Below are 26,730 nucleotides of genomic sequence, written 5' to 3'. Positions count from 1 at the left end.
TGCATTGCTGGGTGAACCAAGTCTTGGGCTCTGGGAAGTAATATTTTAAAGGCCTACCTCTTAGCATCAGAGAGAATATTTAGCAGTTTTCAAGCTAATTTCCTGTAATTCTACACATTTTGTCATGGGGCAGAGATATTGTTTGTTGTTGCATCTTCTAATATCCTGCAATTCTAACACATTGTTCTATGAGGCAGAGAGAAAATGTTGTAGTTTTAAAGCTTAAATTACAGGCAATTTATATAAAAAATGCAAGAAGTATTGAGTTGAAACATTTATAATTGGTGAAGTACTGTGGATACCAATATTCCTGTGAGCCTCCTAGGCCCATGTTGCCCAGGGTTAAGTACATAAATTGTAGATGATAAATGTAACATTTTATTGTATTACATACTAAACTTATTACATGGATCCCTTGGCCAAAAAAACTAACTATTATGTGTACATTTTTTATACATGATTTATCTGGCCGCAGACCCTCTGCAGTACCTCGGACCGCACTTTGAGAACCCCTGCATTAGAGTTTTGGCCCTGGCCCAACTCTATTGTTTTCTGAGCCCATTCGGCACCAATGGCTGAAGAAGCATGCAGCCGAATTGCTAGAATATTACCACTATTAACATTTTACCAATTAATAACCCGATCGATCTGTTTTTTAATAATTATATATAATGTCGATACATGTAGTCTACAGTTTTTTCACACCACTTTCTTTCCCTTTTTTCCTCTTGTCTTAGCGGAACAGAGAAAAAAGTAGTCCCGACTTATTGTGCTGTTCATAAAAATAGTTTGCCGTATGCTTGCTTTTTGAGTGTGCTTCAACCGTGATAGACATGACACTGCAGCACACAATGCTCTCGGTCTTTTAGACGGACTCAATTAGCAAGGCTAACATACATAGGGACAAACAGGTTATAACTGTGATACTCCAACGTATTTTTTTAAAGAAACTAGGCCTACTCTGCGTCAACATTTCCCATTTAGTGTGGGCCAGAATGTTGCTATATGTCCAATTAGTTGCAACCACCTTAAAGTGACCTCGCTCTTTCCCACTCTCTCGGTCCATATGCATTCATTGGCTACTCATTTATTCGTTATCCCACTTCTAACACCAGTGTAGTGAATTCAGAGGTCTGAAATATCCCCAGACTCCTCCACCAATACCTTTCATTACACCAATGCTCTGATTGACACAACGTACAAAATCTGGTTTCGATCTCTTTGTACTAGTCTCACATAATTTTGCCTAATGATTGATTAAGATAGGCTAAATGTAATATGATGGGTGTTCATCTCCTACCACTCCGCGTGGTGTCTGTAGTGGGCTAGGCCGGGGATATCGTTTCACTGGTTTCAGCGGAAGGATACAACACTGAATGTCATTGTGGTGCTGAGGTTTTTGCGAAGCAAAAATGTCTGTCTGCCTAAGGTTAACTCGCAAGTGACATATAGGGATATTTTGCTAACTATTACAACCTAAATCACTGTTTTACAGTATTTGAGACGCGTTACAAGAGAACGAGGCTCCATACTACCACACCCGATCGCCCTAGTTGGAATTTTAAAGGGGAAAAGGTAAAATATTGTAGTGAGTTTGTCAAAAAAGGTTTCGGACTGGGTGAAAGAAGTTGGGATACAAGAGACTGGAGCTGGTATGGAGTAAAGGGTTGGCATTGGCTTTACTACTTTTACTTGAAAGGGCGTTTTACACAGCCTGAATTTGTAGCCTATAGCATATTGGTGGATCTTCCTTTTTGTTTAACATGCTAATTCACTTTCTATTTAATGACACACCGAATTCGTGGCTCATCACTGACTATTGCAAAGCAACATTGTATAGCGTATCATTCATTAGTCCTTGATTTGAAAAGCTACAGTAGGTTAGTTATTTTGTAACTTAGTCTGTCGCGGAAGATTGATACAAATGTAGCGTTTGGGGAGTCAGATAAACATTTGAAAAACGATGCTGCAGGTCTCAGTGTGTCACTGGTGTTACACGCAGCGCCAAGCATTTTCAATGTGCCTGTACCATTCCAAATAGATGGCATTTCCTTACCACGTATTGGCTACCTTTTCCTTTTCATTCTGTTCAGTTGTCATAATGTGCAGTAACATTTTCTAAAAGGGAGCGTGGATGACAAGGGGTCAATTACAATTACTTTCATCGGTTGTTGCAGTAGCTTACCTTTGATCAATTAACTCGCACAGCAATGTCAAGGGTCACTGTGCAGATTTATTTTCTGAACCGACGTGTTCTGGGAATCTTCCTTGTCAACTTCAATCGGAATCTAGAATGAGATTGCACTTTACTGAAGTTCGTTAATGAATGGAGAATTTTTTTTTTTATCAAGGAATTAGGACAATAAAAAAAAAAATCGACCTAAGCAAACAAACTTTCTTCTTTAGGTCGAAAGATTGGCAGGATGAATCCTCAACAGCGGATTGCCGCTATCGGAACAGACAAGGAATTGAGTGACTTGCTGGATTTTAGCGCGGTAGGACAGTTATCTATCTATCTATCTATCTATCTATCTATCTATCTATCTATCTATCTATCTATCTATCTATCTATCTATCTATCTATCTATCTATCTATCTATCTATCTATCTATCTATCTATCTATCTATCTATCTATCTATCTATCTATCTATCTATCTATCTATCTATCTATCTTTTTATAATGTTTTATTTGTTTGTTATTTAGCCCACTTTATTCTGTATCAGTCAATGTCTCTCCAGTGAAGAAATTGATTATGAAACACAGGAAGTCTGAACAGCTTGTAACAGATGCATGATTATCAAAGGCAAAATATAAATTTGTCTCAGAGTCACATTTTTCAGACCATTTCTTTTCTTCTGGTAGATGTTTTCTCCACCTGTAAATAGTGGGAAAAACAGGCCAACCACCCTTGGAAGCAGCCAGTTCAGTGCACCAGGTAGGATTTTATCCCAGAAACCTATTTTTAATATGTTCTGTTCTGTTCAGTTCTAGCCCTGGTCCTGTCTCTCCCCCTGTTGTGTCTTGTCTAACCACTGCTGTTTGAAATCTGTTCATATGAGTGTTCCTGATGTCTCCCACTGCATTTTGAATATTTGTGTTATTCATTTTGTGAAAAGCCAAAGGAGCAAGGTTTCATATTCAACATTGTATTACTATTAATTTCCCACCTCAGCGGTGTGTGTGTGTGTCTGTGTGTGTGTGTGCACTCTGAAACATGCCACCTCCACGTGGAATTATCGTAGACTGACTGCTGTAAAGATGTGGAAATAAGGAATGGTTTAGGCTTATTTGACATATGTGAAAGAATGCTTATCGACCTAACAGCTCTGACAGTGTAATATAATTGTAATTATCACTACTTTATAACCCTTCCTTGTGTTTTGTGTGCAGAAAGATCTCTGTGGCTTGTTCGCATATCCATTTTCTATTGATTATGACACAAAATCAATTTTGCTCATGTTGACAGTGGGGCATTGATTGTGTTTGTGATATATTGCTCCCTAGATTTGTGCAACATATAAAAGCTGTGCCAAAGATATCCAATGTCTATCAATTGTGTTGTAAGTACAGTATGGGGTTACTTCCTGTTCATCAAGTGGTGCTTCATATGCATGTGTCCGTCCCCCAGTGCTGAGCTGTTTGAAAAAGGCAGTGAGTTCCTCAGCCCCACGTCCCTAAAGGCCTGGCCATTCATGTGGCCTTCACACATCTATCTCACAGGCTCAATGACTAGAGGATGTGATCTGATGTAGTGTACTTTTAGCCGGGAGCATTTCTCATGCAGAAGTGGGCTGTTTAGACTGATGCAGCTTGCCTCATTGGCGTAGATGTTTTAATAAGTGTTGCTTAAATTCCCTGCTTTTATGTAGATAATTTCTTCGCTGTAAAGGCTCCAACACATGAATCCATAGCACAATCAAGCATTATATCTCCTCGATACTTGTTTTACGTAAAGCGACAAAGCCTCGTTAGTTCTAAAGGACACACTTTTAGTGGAAACAACTGCAAGACAATGGACTGAACAGTAAGACAATGGGGCCAAAAGGGAGCTTTTGTGAAAAGCCTGGTGAAGTGTTCGGATGTTTTTCATAGTACTTTACATCCTCAATTCCTATTCTGGATGCTGTCTCCACAGAAGTAAATAGCTTGGGATCCAGGTCAAGTCGGTGCTGAATTGATGCTTTAAGTACAGTGCCTTCGGGAAGTATTCAGACCCCTTGACTTTTTCCAAATTTTGTTAGGTTACAGCCTTATTCTAAAATTGATTAAATAGTTTTTTCCCCTCATCAATGTATACAGAATACCCCATAATGACAAAGCAAAAACAGGTTTTTAGAAATGTAAGCAAATGTCTGAGGTCCTGAGCACTCTGGAGCAGGTTTTCATTAAGAATCTCTCAGTACTTTGCTCCGTTCATCTTTGCCTCGATCGTGACTAGTCTCCCAGTCCCTGCTGCTGAAAAACATCCCCACAGCATGATGCCGCCATCATCATGGTTCACTGTAGGGATGGTGCCAGATTTCCTCCAGCCATGACGCTTGGCATTCAGGCATTCAGAGTTCCATCTTGGTTTCATCAGACCAGAGAATCTTGTTTTTCGTGGTCTGAGTGTCTTTAACTGCCTTTTGGCAAACTCCAAGCGGGCTGTCATGTGCTTTTTACTGAGGAGTGGCTTCCGTCTGGCCACTCTATCATAAAGGCCTGATTGGTGGAGTGCTGCAGAGATGGTTGCCCTTCTGGAAGGTTCTCCCATATCCATAGAGGAACTCCAGAGCTCTGTCAGAGTGACCATCAGGTTCTTGGTCACCTCCCTGACCAAGGCCCTTCTCCCCTGATTGCTCAGTTTAGCCGGGCGGCCACCTCTAGGAAGAGTCTTGGTGGTTCCAAACTACTTCCATTTAAGAATGATGGAGGCCACTGTGTTCTTGGGGACCTTCAATGCTGCAGACATTTTGTGGTACCCTTCCCCAGATCTGTGCCTCGACACAATCCTGTCTCTGAGCACTACGGACCATTTCTTTGACCTTGTGGCTTGGTTTTTGCTCTGACATGCAATGTCAACTGTGGGACCTTATATAGACGGGTGTGTGCCTTTCCAAATCATGTCCAATCAATATAATTTACACCAGGTGGACTCCATACAAGTTGTATAGAAACATCTCAAGGATGATCAATGGAAACAGGATGTACCTGACCTCAATTCTGTGTCTCATAGCAAAGGGTCTGAATACTTATGTAAATAAGGTATTTCTGTTTTTTATTTTAATACATTTGTAAACATTTCTAAAAACCTGTTTTCGCTTTATCATTATGGGGTATTGTGTGTAGATTGCTGAGGATTGTTATTTATTTAATCCATTTTAGAATAACTCTGTAATATAACAAAATGTGGAAAAATTCAAGGGGTCTGAATACTTTCTGAAGGGAAAGGGGGATACTTGGTCAATCAATCAATCAAATGTATTTATAAAGCCCTTTTTACATCAGCCGATGTCACAAAGTGCTATACCTAGACAGTTGCACAACTGAATGCCTTCAACTGAAATGTGTCTAACGCATTTAACCCAACCCCTCAGAATCAGAGAGATGCGGGGGGGCTGCCTTAATCGACATCCACATCTTTGGCGCCCAGGGAACAGTGGGTTAACTGCCTTGGTCAGAGGGCAGAATGACAGATTTTTACCATGTCAGCTCAGGGATTCGATCCAGCAACCTTTCGGTTACTGGCTCAAACCACTAGGCTACCTGCCGTCACTGTATATACTTGCACTTTCATCAATCAGTTTGGGTAAAGCATTCACTGTGCATTCATAAGTATTAACAACTATACAGAGCATTATCAATATATATCAATTTGGGTCTGTTTACGTTATGTCAAATATATTCCCAACCATCCTTTAATAGCGCTCTATGTAGCTAATGCTATGTAAAGTGTTGCTGAATAGGCCTACTTCATTTTTGAGTGAAATTCGGTTTCAGTGATCATACCTTCCATTTTGCCCCACCATAATGAAATATAAAATAGAATGTTGCTTCAATTCAAGTGTTACAAAGGAACTCATTTTCTGAATTCCTAATGTGTGAAGTGGGAGAATTGAACTCAGTAAACTCTGCGGTGTGCTTTAGAATTTAATATAGCATGGCATTCATGGACATCATGTGACCAGCCACATTTAAGCCTGATGTGTTGGGCATGCACTCAGTGGCTTCCAAAATAGACCAGCATCGGCATGGTGTTTTTTGTTTAGAAAAGAAATATAGACCACCAGGCATTTCAGCCATGACGATGGGCTTTGATGGGAAAAACAGTCTATTAACAGTCTATAATAGACTGTTTTTCCCATCAAAGCCCATCGTCATGGCTGAAATGCCTGGTGGTATTTATTTAGTCAGTAAGAAAAGTCACAAGAATTGAGCCATGTTTTGTAGAGGCTTATGTGGATGGTATTTTTGTTCTATTTCCATCAATAGACATTATGTGGGATCTGTTTTGGGCTTACTCTCTCCTTGATGTTTTTTATGTGTGTCAGAGTCACACACCTGTCTGTTCCAAGCTTTCCAAGCTTGATATACTCCTTGACCTAAAGTAAGTAGTAAACTAGAAACCACTGATACCTAAAATGTAATGTTCTGCATGATGCAATACTCACATTAACATCTATGTCCAAGCTGCTCAGTTAGCTTGCTTCAGAGCTCACTGTGGCACTTTTATATTTGGAGAGCTATATTAGGAATATTTTCAGATCATGGTTTGCTCTCTCTGTCCCACCTACTTTAGACTTGCTGTAGAAGTCAGCCAAGAATCAGAAAAGCCATAATTATGTTTGGGTTGTTATTGCTCCTAGAGGGACAGACTGAGGCAAATATTTCTGCTCCTACTGCGGGTTGACAACCTGAACAGAATTTATGATAAATTTCTCCTGCAATTTTGCCTTCCTGTATTTATGTTTATTTATCCCATCTTGTTTAGAATGGTCCTAAGTATTCCTGGTTGTCCTGCAGTCAATTCAAAGACATTGTTATCATTCACTTGTTTACAGAATAGATGAAGACAAGTTGTACAAGGATGTTACAAGGATGTCAGAACTGTTAAATTATATTTACAATACTTTTTGTGAATATAATTTAAATAATATGCTTGTGATAGACTTACACTGCATTTTCCTTCCACTTCAGCAAACTTTCTCTCAGTTTAAAGCTCTTTCTTCAGCTTTTATCCCCATGGATTAGAAAATATTATTATCTGCTGATTAATTATTAATACAGTGTTGAAGGATATGACTTATTCTCATTCATAATTATTAAGCAAGGATTTTTTTTTGTTCAGTCAGAAGAAGAATATGACTTATTCTCATTCATAATTATTAAGCAAGGATTTTTCTGTTCAGTCAGAAGACTTAGAACTTGCAGAAGTACCCAGCTTGCATTTTAAGATAATTTAACACACACAAAAACCTCTCCACTGTACATGGCACAATGTGTGAAGATATAAAAGGTGACAAAACTCATCTTGAACGCAGCTTATCTTCAAAGCATTTTCAAAGGATTTGGGATGTTGTATTTTTTTGTTTAAAGCAACTGCTAAGTTGGTCTTCAATTTAAGCATGCATTTTTCTTCTAAAATGGATTAGTTCAAACAGATTCAATATATGTAACCACAACAGTAGCTTTCAACTGAGGTTCTTAAAGAAGGACTGAGCTGAATCTTTTATTTTATTTTGCTCATGAAGCTGTTGTCCCATGAGATGCTTCCCACTCCAGTTCTCCTTTTGACTGATTTCATTTTTCATAAGCTCTCATTGTTTTGAGTGTGTTTATTTAAATCCACATAAGATCATCTCATTTTAGTTTGTAGTCTCAGAACCCCTGTTTTACAAAAGTGCATAGACTATATAAAAAAAAAGAAAATATTTTATTTCATTTTTAAAAAATTTGATCAGGTCTTATAGCAGGCTTTAGTTTGACAAACCTCATTTCATGTTTTAAGCCTTTGAGTGTATTGCTGAAGGAATCCTTTTCTTTCAGAGACGTCTGTTTATTTTTAGATAACCTGCTGGCTGCTCTGTGAACCATTGGGCCACACTGCGTTTGTGATGCCTTCAAATGGGTACCCTCCCCTGGCAGACTGGGCCTCCTGCCCGCCAATGGAGGGAAGATTCAGGGAGAGTTTGGACATCTCTCATTTATGTATCACAGGTCACCTCCTGACTTGGTTATGGAGAACTGTGCTGTTGCCATAGCGATGAAAGTCCATTGAAGGCAGGTGACTTGGCACAGCTTTTGCATCTTTTTTTGCAGGTCTGCCAAGAGGAAAAACATTAAAATAATGTCTTCAGTCACCCAATATGCGGTAGATTACTATCAGGCTTCTCCTAGACTGTCATTATTTTGATTGAAGAAAGTTGGTGTTGTACATCTGACTTGGCTCCTTTGATGTGGATTCCAATTCATTTTTCAAATGAGCAGTTTATTACCATGTATTTGATGTTGTGTTAAGTTGTGAAGGCACTTAGTGGGTGTAACGGCTGTCGTGAGAGAGAGTAGACCAAGGTGCAGCGGAGTTAGTGTTCATCATTGCATTCAATAATAGAAAGAACACTATACAAAACAAGAAAAGAAAACCGACAGCCAAACAGTCCTGTCAGGTGCAAACACTAAACAGAAACAATTACCCACAAAACCCAAAGGAAAAACATGCTCCTTATGTGTGAGTCCCAATCAGCAACAACGAACTTCAGCTGTGCCTGTTTGGGAGCCACACATGGCCCAAAACAAAGAAATACAAAAACATAGAAAAAGGAACATAGAACGCCCACCCAATGTAACACCCTGGCCTAACCAAAATAAAGAACAAAAACCCCTCTCTATGGCCAGGGCGTTACAGTTGGTGGGGACCAAACAACCCTTACTGTGACTTGAGGCAGCTGGATTTAAAACCAGGCAGAGATACATTTCTATACCTGCTTATCTGTGCTTGACCTCTGGCTGATATAGTCTGAATGGACACAATGTGAGGTGTTGGACGGAGGTAGTGAGTTATATCTATCTGTATGTATGTATGTACACTACTGTTCAAAAGTTTGGGGTCACTTAGAAATGTCCTTGTTTTTGAAAGAAAAGTACAAAACATTGTCCATTAAAATAACATCAAATTGATCAGAAATACACTGTAAACATTGTTAATGTTGTAAATGACTATTGTATGTCACGTCCTGACCAGTATAGGGGTTATTTGTTATTGTAGTTTGGTCAGAATGTGGCAGGGGGTATTTGTTTTATATGGTTCGGGTTGTGTGGGTATGTAAAGGGGTGTTTGATTTATGTATTCCGGGGTTTTTGGGCACTGTTCTATGTTAGTGTATTTCTATGTTCTGTCTACTCTAGTCTATTTCTATGTTTAGTTTATTGGGGTTGGACCTTCAATTGGAAGCAGCTGGTTATCGTTGCTTCTGATTGAAGGTCCTATAATTAGGAGTTTGTTTTCATGGGGTTTTGTGGGAGGTTGTTTGTCGCATAGCTGTTTGTCGCGTGCAAGGCTGTTTGTCGGGTGTTTTTCTTGTTTTGTTCATTAGTGTTCTAATAAAGTGAATATAAGCACTCAACCCGCTGCGCCTTGGTCCATCCACCACGACGACCATTACATTGTAGCTGGAAACAGCTGATTGTTTTGGGAATATCTACATAGGTGTACAGAAGCCCATTATCAGCAACCATCACTCCTGTGTTCCAATGGCACGTTGTGTTAGCTAATCAAAGTTTATCATTTTAAAAGGCAAATTGATCATTACAAAACCCTTTTGCAATTATGTTAGCACAGCTGAAAACTGTAGTTCTGATTAAAGAAGCAATAAAACTGGCCTTCTTTAGACTAGTTGAGTATCTGGAGCATCAGCATTTGTCGGTTCAATTACAGGCTCAAAATGGCCAAAACAAAGACCTTCTGAAACTCATCAGTATATTCTTGTTCTGAGAAATGAAGGCTATTCCATGTGAGAAATTGTCAAGAAACTGAAGATCTCGTCCAATGCTGTGTACTACTCTCTTCACAGAACAGCGCAAACTGGCTCTAACCAGAATAGAAAGAGGAGTGGGAGGCCCCGGTGCACAACTGAGCAAGAGGACAAGTACATTAGAGTGTCTAGTTTGAGAAACAGAAGCCTCTCAAGTCCTCAACTGGCAGCTTCATTAAATAGTACCCGCAAAACACCAGTCTCAACGTCAACAGTGAAGAGGCGACTCCGGGATGCTGGCCTTCTAGGCAGAGTTCCTCTGTCCAGTGTCTGTGTTCTTTTGCCCATCTTAATATTTTATTTTTATTGGCCAGTCTGAGGTATTGCTTTCTCTTTGCAACTCTGCCTAGAAGGCCAGCATCCCGGAGTCGGGATATTCCATAAAAAATCAACCGTTTCCAGCTACAATAGTCATTTATGACATTAACAATGTCTACACTGTATTTCTGATCGATTGAATGTTATTTTCATGGACAAAAAATGTGCTTTTCTTTCAAAAACAAGGACATTTCTAAGTGACCCCAAACTTTTGAACGGTAGTGTATTCTTCAAGAACACCTGCTGCTGAAGCACAGGATGTCTGTTAGTTTTAAAACTAAACTCCCAAATACAGTACATTGATGCTGAGTACTCTGGACTTAAGGGAGCATGTTGGTGTCAGGTCGATAGCACTCCTCAGAGATACAGAGTTGCGTTGGTCAACATGCCACACAGAGAGAGAGCATTAGCTTTAGCTACCTCCATCCTGACCACTAATGACTGGCCCTACCCTCTGAGGACGTATCTGGGGGCAGCAGCGGGAGGAGGAGGGGTGGGTTGTCCTCGTCTAATGACCTGAGAGCCCATGGCCATCGCATGCAGCCGGGCCTGCCGTGTGGTCTCAGTGATGCGCCTGGGAGCGTGCAGAGCTTCGATTGGGAATAACAGAGCAGGGGTTAGTGGGAAGGAATGAGTAATGATCCCCTGTTTGATCTACCAGGCCCCTGTGGGAGTCAGAGAGCCCTGGACAGAGCATTACTGGGGGTACTCTGGGGAGCTGCTGGGATGCTGAGTTGGGGACTGGCCCTTTACCAGTTTAACCATATCAACTCAGGATCTCAGAAGGAGGGAGGGATGCAGGCTAGGAGGGAGCATGTGCTATGTGCTGTGTTTAAAGACAGACATTATTGAATGGAAAAGGTGATATTGTAAACTGTGTGATTATGAACACACGGCTTTGTATTTGTAGATTCAGATGTGTTCTATTTTCCCGTAGCAGCTCAAGTCTTGCACCTGTATTGATATACGTAGTGCCAGGAAAGGACCTGACTGTTTGTGTCCAACGGACTGCATGGGAGCTCTGACCTGTGATGTTATGTTATGTGCCATCCAGAGTGCAGTGGTTACGTGCAGTACGTGACCACCCCTCTACTATCACTGTTTTTATTACAGCTCCCTCTCTGCCAACCTAGCTGTTTGGGTTTCTGGCTATGTCCTATTTGTGTTTGAAGATGGAAGGTATGATAAGGACATTGTCTGTTTGGTCATTCTGTGTGGGTGTTGAGGGGAGGGGGATTTAAATGCAGGAATCAGACTATGTACACCACTGCCTTGCCAAAAAGCATACCAAATAATTGTCCTTATCAGATAGATTTCCATCATAGGGTCATGTTTTGTTCTAGTGGTTTTAAAGATCACAGAATGGATTGTTGCACAATGGGGCATCTCTCTTTCTTTCACTCTTTCCCACACTCATAAATGCTCTCTAGCTCTCTCTCTCTCTCTCTCTCTCTCTCCCTCTCTCGCAAACACACACGCGGCACACACACGCACACTCACACACAACATTTTCTCAGGTGTTGTGGCTAGTTTGTGAGGATAACTGAGTGTTTGGGGCTGACCGTGACCTGAGGCTTGATACATTTGTTAGGATTTCCATTTCAGATATAGAAAATGCTGATGAGTCCAAGTCGTTGTTGTGTAGGCCTAATCCCTCAGCAGTGGCTGGGCCAGCCTCTCCTATGTATAGATTTAGTTGCAACTGCATTTACAGTGAATGTGGCATGTTATTTTTAGGTCTGAAGTCTGAAATGTTTTTTTTTTGCTGTGCTGTGCAAAATACCAATCAAATTGAAGTTCAATCTCTCCTCTTTTAAAATACTTGAGGATTACTGCGTACCACTGATTTGTTCCTGGTTTTGATTTGTCTTTTGAAGGATTTACAGTAATAAATTAAAGACGATGGACTCGAGCTAAATCTTTTGTAAAGCTCTCAACTTTCAATTCATGCAACCTCATTTTGTTTGTTACCATGGCAATTATTTTAATGAAGGGAAATCATGTTCTCTTTGGCTTTGTTACATTATTGAATGACGGAGAGGAAGCAGTTACATGTGTTACATCCTTTACATCATAAATGGCAATACATGAACATTTTATTTTTATTGCAGATTAATAAAAAAACTGGATTTGAAGGAAATACTGATGACACTGCGCTGTGTGCTTTCCTACCATTTTTCTCCTTGTCTCTCAGCTGGGAATATGTTATCTTCCTGCAAATCTAATAATTATTAGTGAGCTAGAAGACTGAAATATGAATCACTTATTATTTGACAGTTAGGTCCAGAATACTTAAAAAAGCTTTTTGATTATTTGTGCTAATCAACATTGATCAAAAAGGGTGATGAAAAGTGAGTTAATAAATTGAGAGAGCTTGTCGTTTTTCCAGCCTCCTTTTGGCCCTGTCCCAGGATCCTCTCTGACTGTGAAACAGATGGGACAGCAGAGGGGCACTGGTCATGCGCTCTGATTGGCTGTCACTCACTTTATTACATCATTAATATCGTCCCATCATGTTAATTCACTTTTGATATCGAAGAAGGGCTCTTTCACTCCCACATGTTCATCTCCATCACTAGAAAACATGTCACGAGAAAGAGAAGATCACACAAGCCCAAATGAGTCAGGAAAGCCTGCTGTCCCCCTGCTATGAGTAGCGTGAGAGTAGCTTGCTGTGCTGACAGCCCTGCCATTGGTGTCAGGGCCAGGGGAGAATGAGAGAACGTTTGGCTACGGTGCAGTCCACTGCCTACCAGGGCCTGTGTTCTATTCAGCACTGCGGTTGGAGGCAGAGGAATGGGACTCAATGGGCCTTCCTCTGCCATGTTGGCTAATTTATGGCCAGGAGCACAGGAATGAGAAGGGACTCTGTATCAGAAGCTATATATGTGTGTGTGTGTGTGTGTGTGTGTGTGCGTGTGCGTGTGCGAGTTTGAGATAGCACTCAGCACTCTGATGAGGAATCTGATAGTGGTGTTAGAACAGTCATAAGACACGGCTCTGATTAAACTTACTAATGAGCAGCTCAATAAAACTAAGTCCTCCTGATGTAATAAACACGCTGCTGATTGCAGGAACCCGCTGGTGTGATAGGCTAATCCTTTTGTGCTCCAGTGTTTGTTTCACCCTAAAAAGATCCACGCACGGTGAATGAATAAAGAGTTATGATTTGTCTACTTCTCTGTAGTTAACCTTTCTGCTGAGTGGATTGCAAGTTGAGGGTTTTTACAGTACAGGTTCTAGGGTAAATTGAGTCTGCAATTATGAGTCTTTTTTGTTGTTGATGTAACATTACTTGAAATATTATTGCATAGCAGTATTAGAGCACTTACAGTTGAAGTCAGAAGTTTACATACACTTAGGTTGGAGTCATTAAACTCGTTTTTCAACCACTCCACAAATTTCTTGTTAACAAACAATAGTTTTGGCAAGCCGGTTAGGACATCTACTTTGTGCATGACGCAAGTAATTTTTCCAGCAATTGTTTACAGAGATTATTTCACTTATAATTCACTGTATCACAATTCCAGTGGGTCAGAAGTTTACATACACTAAGTTGACTGTGCCTTTAAACAGCTTGGAAAATTCCAGAAAATGATGTCATGGCTTTAGAAGCTTCTGATAGGCTAATTGACATCATTTGAGTCAATTGGAGGTGTACCTGTGGATGTATTTCAAGGCCTACCTTCAAACTCAGTGCCTCTTTGCTTGACATCATGGGGAAATCAGCCAAGACCTCAGAAAAAAATTGTAGACCTCCACAAGTCTGGTTCATCTTTGGGAACAATTTCCAAATGCCTGAAGTTAGAGAAATGTCCTCTGGTCTGATTAAACAAAAATAGAACTGTTTGGCCATAATGACCATTGTTATGTTTGGAGGAAAAAGGGGGAGGCTTGCAAGCCAAAGAACACCATCCCAACCGTGAAGCACGGGTGTGGCAGCATCATGTTGTGGAGGTGCTTTGCTGCAGGAGGGACTGGTGCACTTCACAAAATAGATGGCATCATGAGGCAGGAAAATTATGTGGATATATTGAAGCAACATCTCAAGACATCAGTCAGGAAGTTTAAGCTTGGTCGCAAATGGGTCTTTCAAATGGACAATGACCCCAAGCATACTTCCAAAGTTGTGGCAAAATGGCTTAAGGACAACAAAGTCAAGGTATTGGAGTGGCCATCACAAAGCCCTGACCTCAATCCCATAGAAAATTTGTGGGCAGAACTGAAAAAGCATGTGCGAGCAAAGAGGCCTACAAACCTGACTCAGTTACACCAGCTCTGTCAGGAGGAATGGGCCAAAATTCACCCAACTTTTTGTGGGAAGCTTGTGGAAGGCTACCCGAAACGTTTGACCCAAGTTAAACAATTTAAAGGCAATGCTACCAAATACTAATTGAGTGTATGTAAACTTCCGACCCACTGGGAATGTGATGAAAGAAATATAAGCTGAAATAAATCATTCTCTCTACTATTATTCTGACATTTCACATTCTTAAAATAAAGTGGTGATCCTAACTGACCTAAGACAGGGAATTTTTACTAGGATTAAATGCCAGGAATTGTGAAATACTGAGTTTAAATGTATTTGGCTAACGTGTATGTAAACTTCAGACTTCAACTGTAGCTCATTTAGTCTGCCACTGTGCCTAGTTAAACTGTTTCTCAACCAGTTCAAGGCCTTTTGCCTTTTGAATGAAATATGAGTGGATTTGGTGTTCTTAAACAGTTTAGATACACGTTATTAACTAACAACCTAAGGGAAATTTATTTATGTTAAATAAGAAACTAATTTATTCTGCATAACTACTGAACTCTGGCAGTTTATGTTATAGCAGAGATAAATTCCTCATCTCTTTAGCCTGTGTGCTCCAGCTCCTCTAGAGGAAAAAGCACCTTTCCTCCGTAAGCCACTGTGAACATATGGCGAGGGGCGCAGGCAGCAGCACAGGAAGGAAGTGTGGAAATTGCAGGGAATGAGAGTTTAGATTAATGCGTCTGAACTGGGCATACCCAGACAAATGCAGCAGAACCGCACTGCCAGGACCCTTCAAGGCCCCTCCGAAGTGTGCCAGAGAAACCGAGATAGCAAAACAAACATATACACCTCTGCAGCTTGAACAGAGGGAGATTGTGGTTTCTCCTTCGTGCCTTTTAATGACATGAATTTGAAGAGGCCATCGGTTGTGGGTTGTGTGTGCTCATCAGGGGGACATTGGGCAAATACTGCAGCTTCGCCGGCTCCATATCTCTGCCTACCTAGAGATATTTCTACAAATTCAAATCACTAAGTATAAAACAAATGATGAAACTGATAGTAATTAGGGTTTAATTTGATGACATTTGTCAGTGTCGATGTTAGGCTTGGGTGATATACCGTATACTGGGGTATTTCGGTATTTTTTACTGTTAAAAAAATAAAATGTATATATATATATATATATATATATTTTTTGGTGGGGGTCACGGGTGCTGACGAAGTGCGTGCTACCCCACTGCTTATTACTAATTATAAGTTAAATATAACTATAAGAAATCTAACGTGTCAAATAATTTATATCCAGCTCAGGGCTCCACCTATGCATTTGGTTTGCTAACTTGCTAACTACAGTGGGGGAAAAAAGTATTTGATCCCCTGCTGATTTTGTACGTTTGCCCACTGACAAAGAAAGGATCAGTCTATAATTTTAATGGTAGGTTTATTTGAACAGTGAGAGACAGAATAACAACAAAAATATCCATAAAAACGCATGTCAGAAATGTTATAAATTGATTTGCATTTTAATGAGGGAAATAAGTATTTGACCCCCTCTCAATCAGAAAGATTTCTGGCTCCCAGGTGTCTTTTATACAGGTAACAAGCTGAGATTAGGAGCACACTCTTAAAGGGAGTGCTCCTAACCGCAGCTTGTTACCTGTAAAAAAGACAGCTGTCCACAGCACCAATCAATCAATCAGATTCCAAACTCTCCACCATGGCCAAGACCAAAGAGCTCTCCAAGGATATCAGGGACAAGATTGTAGACCTACACAAGGCTGGAATGGGCTACAAGACCATCGCCAAGCAGCTTGGTGAGAAGGTGACAACATTTGGTGCGATTATTCCCAAATGGAAGAAACACAAAAGAACTGTCAATATCCCTCGGCCTGGGGCTCCATGCAAGATCTCACCTCGTGGAGTTGCAATGATCATGAGAACGGTGAGGAATCAGCCCAGAACTACACGGGAGGATCTTGTCAATGATCTCAAGGCAGCTGGGACCATAGTCACCAAGAAAACAATTGGTAACACACTACGCCGTGAAGGACTGAAATCCTGCAGCGCCCGCAAGGTCCCCCTGCTCAAGAAAGCACATATACATGCCCGTCTGAAGTTTGCCAATGAACATCTGAATGATTCAGAGGACAACTGGGTGAAAGTGCTGTGGTCAGATGAGATCAAAATTGAGCTTTTTGGCATCAACTCAACTCGCCGTGTTTGGAGGAGGAGGAATGCTGCCTATGACCCCAAGAACACCATCCCCACCGTCAAATATGGAGGTGGAAACATTATGCTTTTGGGGTGTTTTTCTGCTAAGGGGACAGGACAACTTCACCGCATCAAAGGGACGATGGACGGGGCCATGTACCATCAAATCTTGGGTGAGAACCTCCTTCCCTCAGCCAGGGCATTGAAAATGTGTCGTGGATGGGTATTCCAGCATGACAATGACCCAAAACACACGGCCAAGGCAACAAAGGAGTGGCTCAAGAAGAAGCACATTAAGGTCCTGGAGTGGCCTAGCCAGTCTCCAGACCTTAATCCCATAGAAAATCTGTGGAGGGAGCTCAAGGTTCGAGTTGCCAAACGTCAGCCTCGAAACCTTAATGACTTGGAGAAGATCTGCAAAGAGGAGTGGGACAAAATCCCTCCTGAGATGTGTGCAAACCTGGTGGCCAACTACAAGAAACGTCTGACCTCTGTGATTGCCAACAAGGGTTTTGCCACCAAGTACAAAGTCATGTTTTGCAGAGGGGTCAAATACTTATTTCCCTCATTAAAATGCAAATCATTTTATAACATTTTTGACATGCGTTTTTCTGGATTTTTTTGTTGTTATTCTGTCTCTCACTGTTCAAATAAACCTACTATTAAAATTATAGACTGATCATTTCTTTGTAAGTGGGCAAACGTACAAAATCAGCATGGGATCAAATACTTTTTCCCCCCACTGTAAGTGGCTAGATGTCAAGATCAAGTATCTTGGCCATTCAATCCCATCCTAGATCAAAATCCCTGTGCACATTCGATAATACTGTATACCCCGGTATGGAGAAATGGTATGATGGTATGAAAATGTGGATACTGCCCAAACCTAGTCGATATCCCATTGAAATGCTTTTTTATTAAAAAAAATGTATCTCTCTGCACAGTCAAAATGTTTTTTTTGTTTTTGTCTACTTCCTTGTGAGTTGTGAGCAGTTTAGGGTACTCCAACACACACACAGCCCCAGTGAGGGGTTGTCCCTCGCAGCGAGCTGAGCCGGTCTCCATGTGACACGAGAGAGTAGCTGTTAGATTGGAAGTGAACAACCGAAAATAGCTCCCTTCTTTGCATACAGTCAAATCAGCTCAAGCTGTGCACCGTGGCAGACTTGGTTGTTCGGTTGCAGGCACTCTTGTTTGATGCATTTCATTAAAGATACCGTGACGAATTCAAATGTATATCTATCTATCGCTACAGCATGTCTTATTAACCTGCCTGCTGCCTGCCTTACGACTGTTTGCTCGGAGTTGGAGGGGATCCCGAAGGGGAAGCATCTTGTCATTTGCTTGTCAAGGCCTCTGTCTGTGACAGGGCTTTGTGGATGACTGGATCTAAGTGCAGAGAGAGAGTCTGTCTAATGAAGACACTACTGCACTAGCTCTGACAAACCTCTCATTGCTACATGTGTATGAGGAAGTCACATTGTACATTGCACAAATTGGACTTAATTCAATTAACAGGCTGGTGAGCTCTTCAGAGCCTAGACAGTTGTAGTAGTGGTAGTCTATTATAAATATTAATTGTGAGGAGGTGAACATAGTAAACGGTAAACTTTTTTTGTCAGATTTTTATGATGGTTACTACCGTATGTGAAATAATCACTGTGTTGTTTACTTATTTTAACAATTAATCAAAAACCAATCACTATACCTGATGTCTTCATTGCTTTTTGACAAATGTCAGTTGATCATTATTTAAGATTCTGAGAATGTTTAGTTTATCATTTTAACCCCACTGTAGATTCAGTCATGTAAGGTGAAGAATGAGGCTAGCTTGTTTACGTTTTCTGTATTGATGTTTCACTCCTAGACTATGTCTGGAGGACGTGTTTCCTCTCTGAGGAAGCAGAGCACAACTAGTAAAGACATGGTAATGCCTCGGCAGCAAAAACTGTTTGCCATCATTTACGAGGTTGCTTCCCTGTAGGTCCGTATCGATTGCAGCCCGCAGTGATTCCACAAGCGATGCCCACTTGGTCTGACTGTTTGGTTTCCTAGCAATTTGGCAAAGAAAAACGGTGTTTTCAGTTCTGCCGAATTACTTGGACATCGCTTTGTGATGTCGTGTCTGGTGTGCTTGTTGTTTTTAGCAGTGGTCGTTCACAGTTGTGTGAAGTAACAAATGCATTTCTTTTTTCAGTGGGGTTTGCCAGAAAACAGGGTCCGTTTGAACAATCGGTGCGGTGCCTTTTTGACTGTATGTCTGAGGGGATGTGGACACCTGCTCAACAATTAAACTACAGAGGAGAGCAGACATTGCCAAGATAAATATTTGCCCTCCAATTCAAGGTTGTGTTGACGTGTTTGATTTGAGACGTGGAGGATATCACGTGTTTGTTCCTGACAGTCAGTTGGCAGTGATGGAAGCTCTGGTTCCCCACGCTGAACACCTCTGTTCACTAGATCAGAGTACTCAGAACATAACAGCACTGCTCAGTGGCTGTGGGATATGTGGTTGCATGTGAGGTTACTCATAAGGCTAAACATTTGCTGTTCAGGCTACCTCATTTAAATGATGCTGTAGATTTTATTTGTATTTTGCACTTTGACACAGTTCCAATGTTTAGTGTGGCTTATTTGGATTAAATGTTCTTACGAGCTCAAGCAGAGTTACAATGAGTTGTTTGTCTGTATTCAGTCTCTATCCATAAATCTGTAAATAAACAATGTTAATGTCTTTGATGTATACATTTTGTTCTTCAAGAAGTTGGGTTTCCATACAGTTATGTAGCAGTTATGTCATAAGGTAGCAGATGAAATGTAGGAATGTTAGCTACCATTTTTACATTTTTACTGTTGTGACAATCTCACTTAAAAAAAATAATTCAGTGCCTAGGATGTTGTGAGAAGGGGTGTGATTTTAACGGTGCTCCTAAGCTTCTCTTCTGAGCTCCTGTGTAACCAACTACAACGACTACAACGGCTACAAAGACTACAGACTATAGAGACTATAGAGACTGCAAAGACTACAGATACGACAACGACTACAGAGACTACAGAGACTACAACAACTACAACGACTACAACGGCTACAAAGACTACAGACTATAGAGACTGCAAAGACTACAGATACGACAACGACTACAGAGACTACAGAGACTACAACAACTACAACGACTACAACGGCTACAAAGACTAGAGACTATAGAGACTATAGACTGCAAAGACTACAGATACGACAACGACTACAGAGACTACAGAGACTACAACAACTACAACGACTACAACGGCTACAAAGACTAGAGACTATAGAGACTATAGACTGCAAAGACTACAGATACGACAACGACTACAGAGACTACAGAGACTACAACAACTACAGAGACTATAGAGACTGCAAAGACTACAGATACGACAACGACTACAGAGACTACAGAGACTATAGAGACTACAACAACTACAGAGACTATAGAGACTGCAGAGACTATAGAGACTACAGAGACTACAGAGACTATAGAGACTACAGAGACTACAGATACGACAATGACTACCGAGACTACAGAGACTATAGAGACTACAGAGACTACAGAGACTGCAAAGACTATAGAGACTACAGAGACTGCAAAAGACTAGAGACTACAGAGACTATAGAGACTACAGCAACTATAGAGACTACAGAGACTACAGAGACTACAGAGACTACAGAGACTATAGAGACTATAGAGACTACAGAGACTGCAGAGACTGCAGAGACTACAGAGACTACAGAGACTATAGAGACTGCAGAGACTATAGAGACTATAGAGACTGCAGAGACTATAGAGACTGCAGAGACTATAGAGACTATAGCGACTATAGAGACTATAGAGACTATAGCGACTATAGAGACTATAGAGACTATAGCGATAGAGACTACAGAGACTACAGAGACTATAGAGACTATAGAGACTATAGCGATAGAGACTACAGAGACTACAGAGACTACAGAGACTACAGAGACTACAGAGACTACAGAGACTATAGAGACTATAGAGACTATAGAGACTATAGAGACTATAGCGATAGAGACTACAGAGACTATAGAGACTACAGAGACTACAGAGACTACAGAGACTATAGAGACTACAGAGACTACAGAGACTACAGAGACTACAGAGACTACAGAGACTATAGCGATAGAGACTATAGAGACTATAGAGACTATAGCGATAGAGACTACAGAGACTACAGAGACTATAGAGACTATAGAGACTACAGCGACTATAGAGACTACAGCGACTATAGAGACTACAAAGACTATAGAGACTATAGAGACTACAGAGACTATAGAGATACTACAGCGACTATAGAGACTACAGCGAGACTGATAGAGACTACAGCGACTATAGAGACTACAGCGACTATAGAGACTACAGAAGACTATAGAGACTATAGAGACTACAGAGACTATAGAGACTATAGAGACTACAGCGACTATAGAGACTATAGAGACTACAGCGACTATAGAGACTATAGAGACTACAGCGACTATAGAGACTATAGAGACTACAGAGACTATAGAGACTATAGAGACTATAGAGACTATAGAGACTATAGAGACTATAGAGACTATAGAGACTACAGAGACTATAGAGACTATAGAGACTATAGAGACTACAGAGACTATAGAGACTATAGAGACTACAGAGACTATAGAGACTACAGAGACTACAGAGACTATAGAGACTATAGAGACTATAGAGACTATAGAGACTACAGAGACTATAGAGACTATAGAGACTATAGAGACTATAGAGACTACAGAGACTACAGAGACTATAGAGACTATAGAGACTATAGAGACTACAGAGACTACAGAGACTACAGAGACTATAGCGATAGAGACTATAGAGACTACAGAGACTACAGAGACTATAGAGACTACAGAGACTACAGAGACTAAAGAGACTATAGAGACTATAGAGACTACAGAGACTACAGAGACTACAGAGACTACAGAGACTATAGAGACTACAGAGACTAAAGAGACTATAGAGACTACAGTCAAATGAGTACCAGGTTGTGTGTCAGGCTGATTTTGAAATGCACAACACAAGGACTGTGACTGACTGTGATCAGTTATTTTGATTTTGTTTTATTGCTAAGTGCTTCATAAAAGTATGCCAACCTAAGACCTCTCCTAGGAGTTAGTCTCCTCTGTCCAGAGTGCCCTTCAAATGTTATTTTAATCAATGAACAAAGAATTGCTTTGATTTCTTCCTAAATACTAAACTGAAGAAAAGTTAAAGGAGGATATCTAATGACTGCCAGACTTGAAAACAGGATAGACAAAGATTTGCACACAGAGCAGTGCCCGTGCCAAGTTAAATCCATATTTAAATCCTCTACTCGACAGACACTGCATGTAAATGAACATTCTTTGGCATAGGTTTATGCAGTGGGGGCACGCCAGAGAGCAAAATCCCACTCTAGTCAAACTGAAGCATTCATATCTGCATAATGTCTTTGTCTATTTCCTGTTCAATTCTATAATTGAGAACTAGGGTTGTGAAATAATTAGAGAGGGTCTTTGCCACACACACATGCACGGCTGACAATGTGGCTGTCAATGCAGTGCAGTATGATTCCATGTTAAGTGTGTGACCAGTGTGTGACCAGTGTGCTGGGTTGCGGAGTGGAGTGGATATATGATGGAGTTTGTTCCAGAGCAGAGCTGCCACAGATGGGGCTGACAGGACTGCGTGCCATACCTCTGAACCTCTGAAGCCCCATCAGCAGGACATGGGCGCCCTGTTCCATAAAACCTGTTACACATGAAACGTGATGAAAGTGATGAATGGTAGGTGAATGTGGACTGTATGAAGAGCAGATGAGACCTGGATGATATTACAGACAGGTGGAATTGATCTTATAATACATTTGTCAGGCTACAGTAATAGTATGCCTCTGTCTTTTATCTGCTTAACTGTTGGTGTGTGTGTGACCTCAGCTACTGTAGCAGTGTCTCATGACGTTGGTTGTCAGTGATTTGGTGGATGGTTAAATGGAGCGGCTGACTCATAACAGTAGAAACCACAGAGAGGAGGTTCCTTCCTTCCAAGCCAAATGGAACCGATCCGAGTCCCTGGGCCACTTTCTTTCAAACCTTGTTGTCTGTTTGCTTAGAATTGACATCACAGATGTGCATTTAGATATTTCTTCCAGAGATATCACAGTAGAAATATAAGACAAAAGCCTAATTACTCCCCAGAGAAGGACTTCCCTGTGCTGTAGATACAAAACCCATGTCCCTTTCCCTAACATTTCACCTATCAATAGCAGCCATATTTATGTTTCTCTAGAGAACAAAAACGATGTATACTCTTGAAGAAACGGCATAGCACAGAAGAATCAAAAACGACATCTGGGCAAATACCACTGGGGTTTACATTATATAACCAGCACATTCACACATTTCTATTCGTTTGTTAACCTCCTGTAGAGAATGCTCAACAAAACGTGTCAAGCTGCTATTCCGTGGATGACTATTTTAGTATTATCTCCTCATTTGAAGACAACTCTACCGCTCTATGTTTGTCTCAATCAGTGTGAAGCATAGTGATATTGTGTTGTCCCTGGCTGGTGTAGCTATATCTGTAGTCGTGTGTAGAGAGAGGACCCTGGAGCCCCAGGCAGGAGCTGGCAGTCAGGACAGAGACTAGAGCTGGTGACAACTAGTGCCCTAAAGATCCAAGCAGGGTTGCACTACAGTCAGAGCCAAGTGCTACAGCTAGTGTGGAGTACAGCGTTTCCCCCTTTTGGAATGTTATATTATTGTGTGTAGTGTTAACATGTTATTTCACTTTTGAAAAGTGTATTACTGTGTATTGCTAGAGTATGCCAATGAAGGTGCCATGTGTTGAGTTGAGTTGAATTGACTGCTGCTCTGTGCAGTGCTGCCAGCCTCACATTGGCCGGCCTCTACATTGTCTTTGGCACGGGGTCTAGCCCGCACATTGTGATTGTGTGATGTAGGCCAAGCTCTTTTTCACGGTGGAAAAGTCTACTTCTCCCCTCGCTAAAGGGCCTGTTTGTTCTACTCATGCAAATGCAGATAGCTGGTGTTTAGTGTGTGCCCAGCCATGCGGTCAAGTGGCACGGTTCAGGCAACCGAAGGTTTTTTGGTTTTTTATCACTAACATTTTGAAATTTTCAACAAATTAAAGTGGATTACAGGCCCTCTGAGAGTCTGTGTTATGGTTTAAAGGTTTGATTCATTGTATATACAATTCCTTTAAATTTGATCTGTTATATTTGAGGGCGGAATCAAATGAATGGTATTGCAGTTTTCTGAAGCAGGGTGAAATGACAAAGGGAACAATCAATAACTTGCAAAATGTTGATGTTACTCCCCCTCCTACAATTATGTAGCTTCCATGGGGCCGGGAGTGGAATGCTGTTACCTACAAAACAATATTGGTTCAAACAGCGTGAACAGTCTCAGAATCATATCTCTTTACTGAGCAGGCCCCATAAATGTCATTTCGAAGGTCACATATTATATTTGTTCATCACATAGCAGATGTTGAATTCATGCAATTGTGTCAACTTTATTGATTTATTTGTTTATCTATTATTTTATTTTGCTGTCTTTGGAAACATGGAGTTTTTTTAAATGAGTTTTATGAAGTTTCAGTGCTCAGCTGTTTTCACAGTGCTGGACTATACATCACTGCCAAATCATCCAGCTCTAGTGCTCTGAAGCACATTTTGAGCATGCACACATGCTAAGGAGTGCACATTTTTTTGTCCGTGATTTATGTAAGCCAAAATAAATGACGCCGTGAAAATGTGCCTGGCACTCGTAAAGCAGCACAGCCTTTGAATGGAGGAGGTATAACAGATTAGTCACTTTCTTCTACTCTTGCTCTGTCGTCTGTCCTCCTGCCAAGAGAATGGCAGCATGCTCGCTCGCCCAGGGACAGACACGACTGTAGATGCACTGTTATGTCTTTTGTTAAACCAGGCCCCTGGAGAACTGAGAGCCCGTTGCTATGAGACATTAGACGTGTGAAATATCTCTGCCCTGTTTCATTAACTGCAGCCTTCGCCTTTTGATTCAAGAGAGATCATAAAGAAATGTGAAAAAAATCACTTTTGGATAGCAATGCAACTTTTCAATTAATTTGTTATATCACATTTTGAATAGTGTTAATGTCTAATTCAGTTCCTCTAGGGGTACACTGGTTCCTTTCCTGTGCTGTATGGCCCCTCTCTTTCTGTGTTTGTTTATATGTGTAACCTGTCACTCCAGCTCTGTCTAGCTGTTAAATGTCTATGTGTGTGTTCTTGTGTGTGAGATTAAAGAGAGTCTGTGTCTGTCTGTCTGTCTGTCTGTCTGTCTGTCTGTCTGTCTGTCTGTCTGTCTGTCTGTCTGTCTGTCTGTCTGTCTGTCTGTCTGTCTGTCTGTCTGTCTGTCTGTCTGTCTGTCTGTCTGTCTGTCTGTCTGTCTGTCTGTCTGTCTGTCTGTCTGTGTGTGTTGGTGAGGAGTCTGAGGACACGGTGCTGATGGAGTTGTGCATCTCTTCTTCTGACAGGTATGGATGAGAGGCCGAGCCAGGCAGCGTCCTCCTGGGCCCCAGGTGGCCAGTCGTCCAGTCCCTCCTACGAGTCCTCCAGGGTAAGAACCCTGGCCAACTCACTCCCCGTGCACTCCCTCACCTCACCCCTCTGTCTCCCTCTGCCTGGGCTTTCTGCACCACATCATTTAACACTCATTACATCAATGTGTTACATTACATTCACAGCTCACTGCAGAGGCAGGGAGGGAGAGAGCACCATTCATGTTGTGTGACCTGTAATTGGCATCATTTTATTTTCCAGTATGACCTAATTGCATGGCACCAATATCCTCTTAAGTGATGGGTTTAAATATGTTGTCATTTGCATTGGATTATTTGTGCTAAGCTGAAATATTAAGCATTTGTCAGGGGAAGCTGATTAATGTTGTGTGCTTTGGAACATTATGGCTACATTGTGGAATTCTGAATTGGGGAAAATTACTCCACCATTTATAGATCTGTGCCAATATTAGGATTTAAAGTGCAAACTATATTTATGGTAGTGGACATCAATGGAAATATTGTTCGTTTTGGTTGATTGAAATTATAACTGTGACTAATGTTTATATTAGGTCATGAATATTCCTTAGAAATGATTTCAGTACCAGCAACGAGTGATTCATTCATTCTTTCCATTAGGATTTCCAGACTCTTATGAAATATTTTGGCAATAATTCAAATGTTATTTCAGATACATGATCAGTTGCGTTGAATTCATCATGCATCATGCAAAAAGATTCAAAATAGAATGATGCATGACATGAACTGGTTCGTATGGCATTTCTGTTCAAAGTGTGAATATATATTCTGTGTCTCTGTATTTGTTGTTTGTCTCCTACACCATGGTGGTTCTGGGTGCCCTGTATGAATTTCATTTAACGTCAATCTCCTGTCACTTTCCATCAGAAATCAGTTAAATGTCAGATCTGCTCGGCCCGCATTACCTTGTTTATTTTCCAATGCCCTTCCCGAATGAACCTCTACAGGCTATGGTTCCATCGGCTGCCTGATCTGAATTAGAAGATGGAGACGTTTGAGATATCTTTGCTTTAGGTGCATATAAATCAGCATTTCTGACATTGCAAGGGGCAGGCATCAGTAAGCAGACAGCTGTTTGTGCCTCCATACTGCACACACACACACACACACACACACACACACACACACACACACACACACACACACACACACACACACACACACACACACACACACACACACACACACACACACACACACACACACACACACACACTTCCACATACATTCACACATACCTTCACACATACCTTCACACAGATACGCACGGATGCACACACATATGCCAGAGAGCCAGA

General features: G+C 41.1%; 1 protein-coding gene across 6 annotated transcripts in view; it reads left to right on the top strand.

Annotated features, from left to right (window-relative positions):
* Positions 1-1,375: 1,375 nt before the first annotated feature.
* The window catches only part of LOC106562197 (transcription factor 12), a 95,884-nt gene continuing 70,529 nt past the window's right edge, over positions 1,376-26,730 (top strand). For 3 of the 6 annotated variants that reach the window (XM_045689166.1, XM_045689167.1, XM_045689163.1), the window contains exons 1-4: positions 1,379-1,666; positions 2,407-2,495; positions 2,865-2,937; positions 25,370-25,452. In XM_045689166.1, coding sequence (XP_045545122.1) covers positions 2,424-2,495; positions 2,865-2,937; positions 25,370-25,452 — 228 coding nt within the window. In that variant the 5' untranslated portion in view covers positions 1,379-1,666; positions 2,407-2,423. Of the gene's footprint in view, positions 1,667-2,406; positions 2,496-2,864; positions 2,938-25,369; positions 25,453-26,730 lie in introns of all 6 variants that reach the window. The other 3 variants (XM_045689164.1, XM_045689168.1, XM_045689165.1) reach the window with 3 other exon arrangements.

The sequence above is a fragment of the Salmo salar genome, chromosome ssa11, assembly GCF_905237065.1.
Source record: "Salmo salar chromosome ssa11, Ssal_v3.1, whole genome shotgun sequence".
Lineage (NCBI taxonomy): Eukaryota > Metazoa > Chordata > Actinopteri > Salmoniformes > Salmonidae > Salmo > Salmo salar.
Note: the sequence above shows the minus strand (reverse complement) of the source record. Positions and strands in the feature narration are given on the sequence as shown.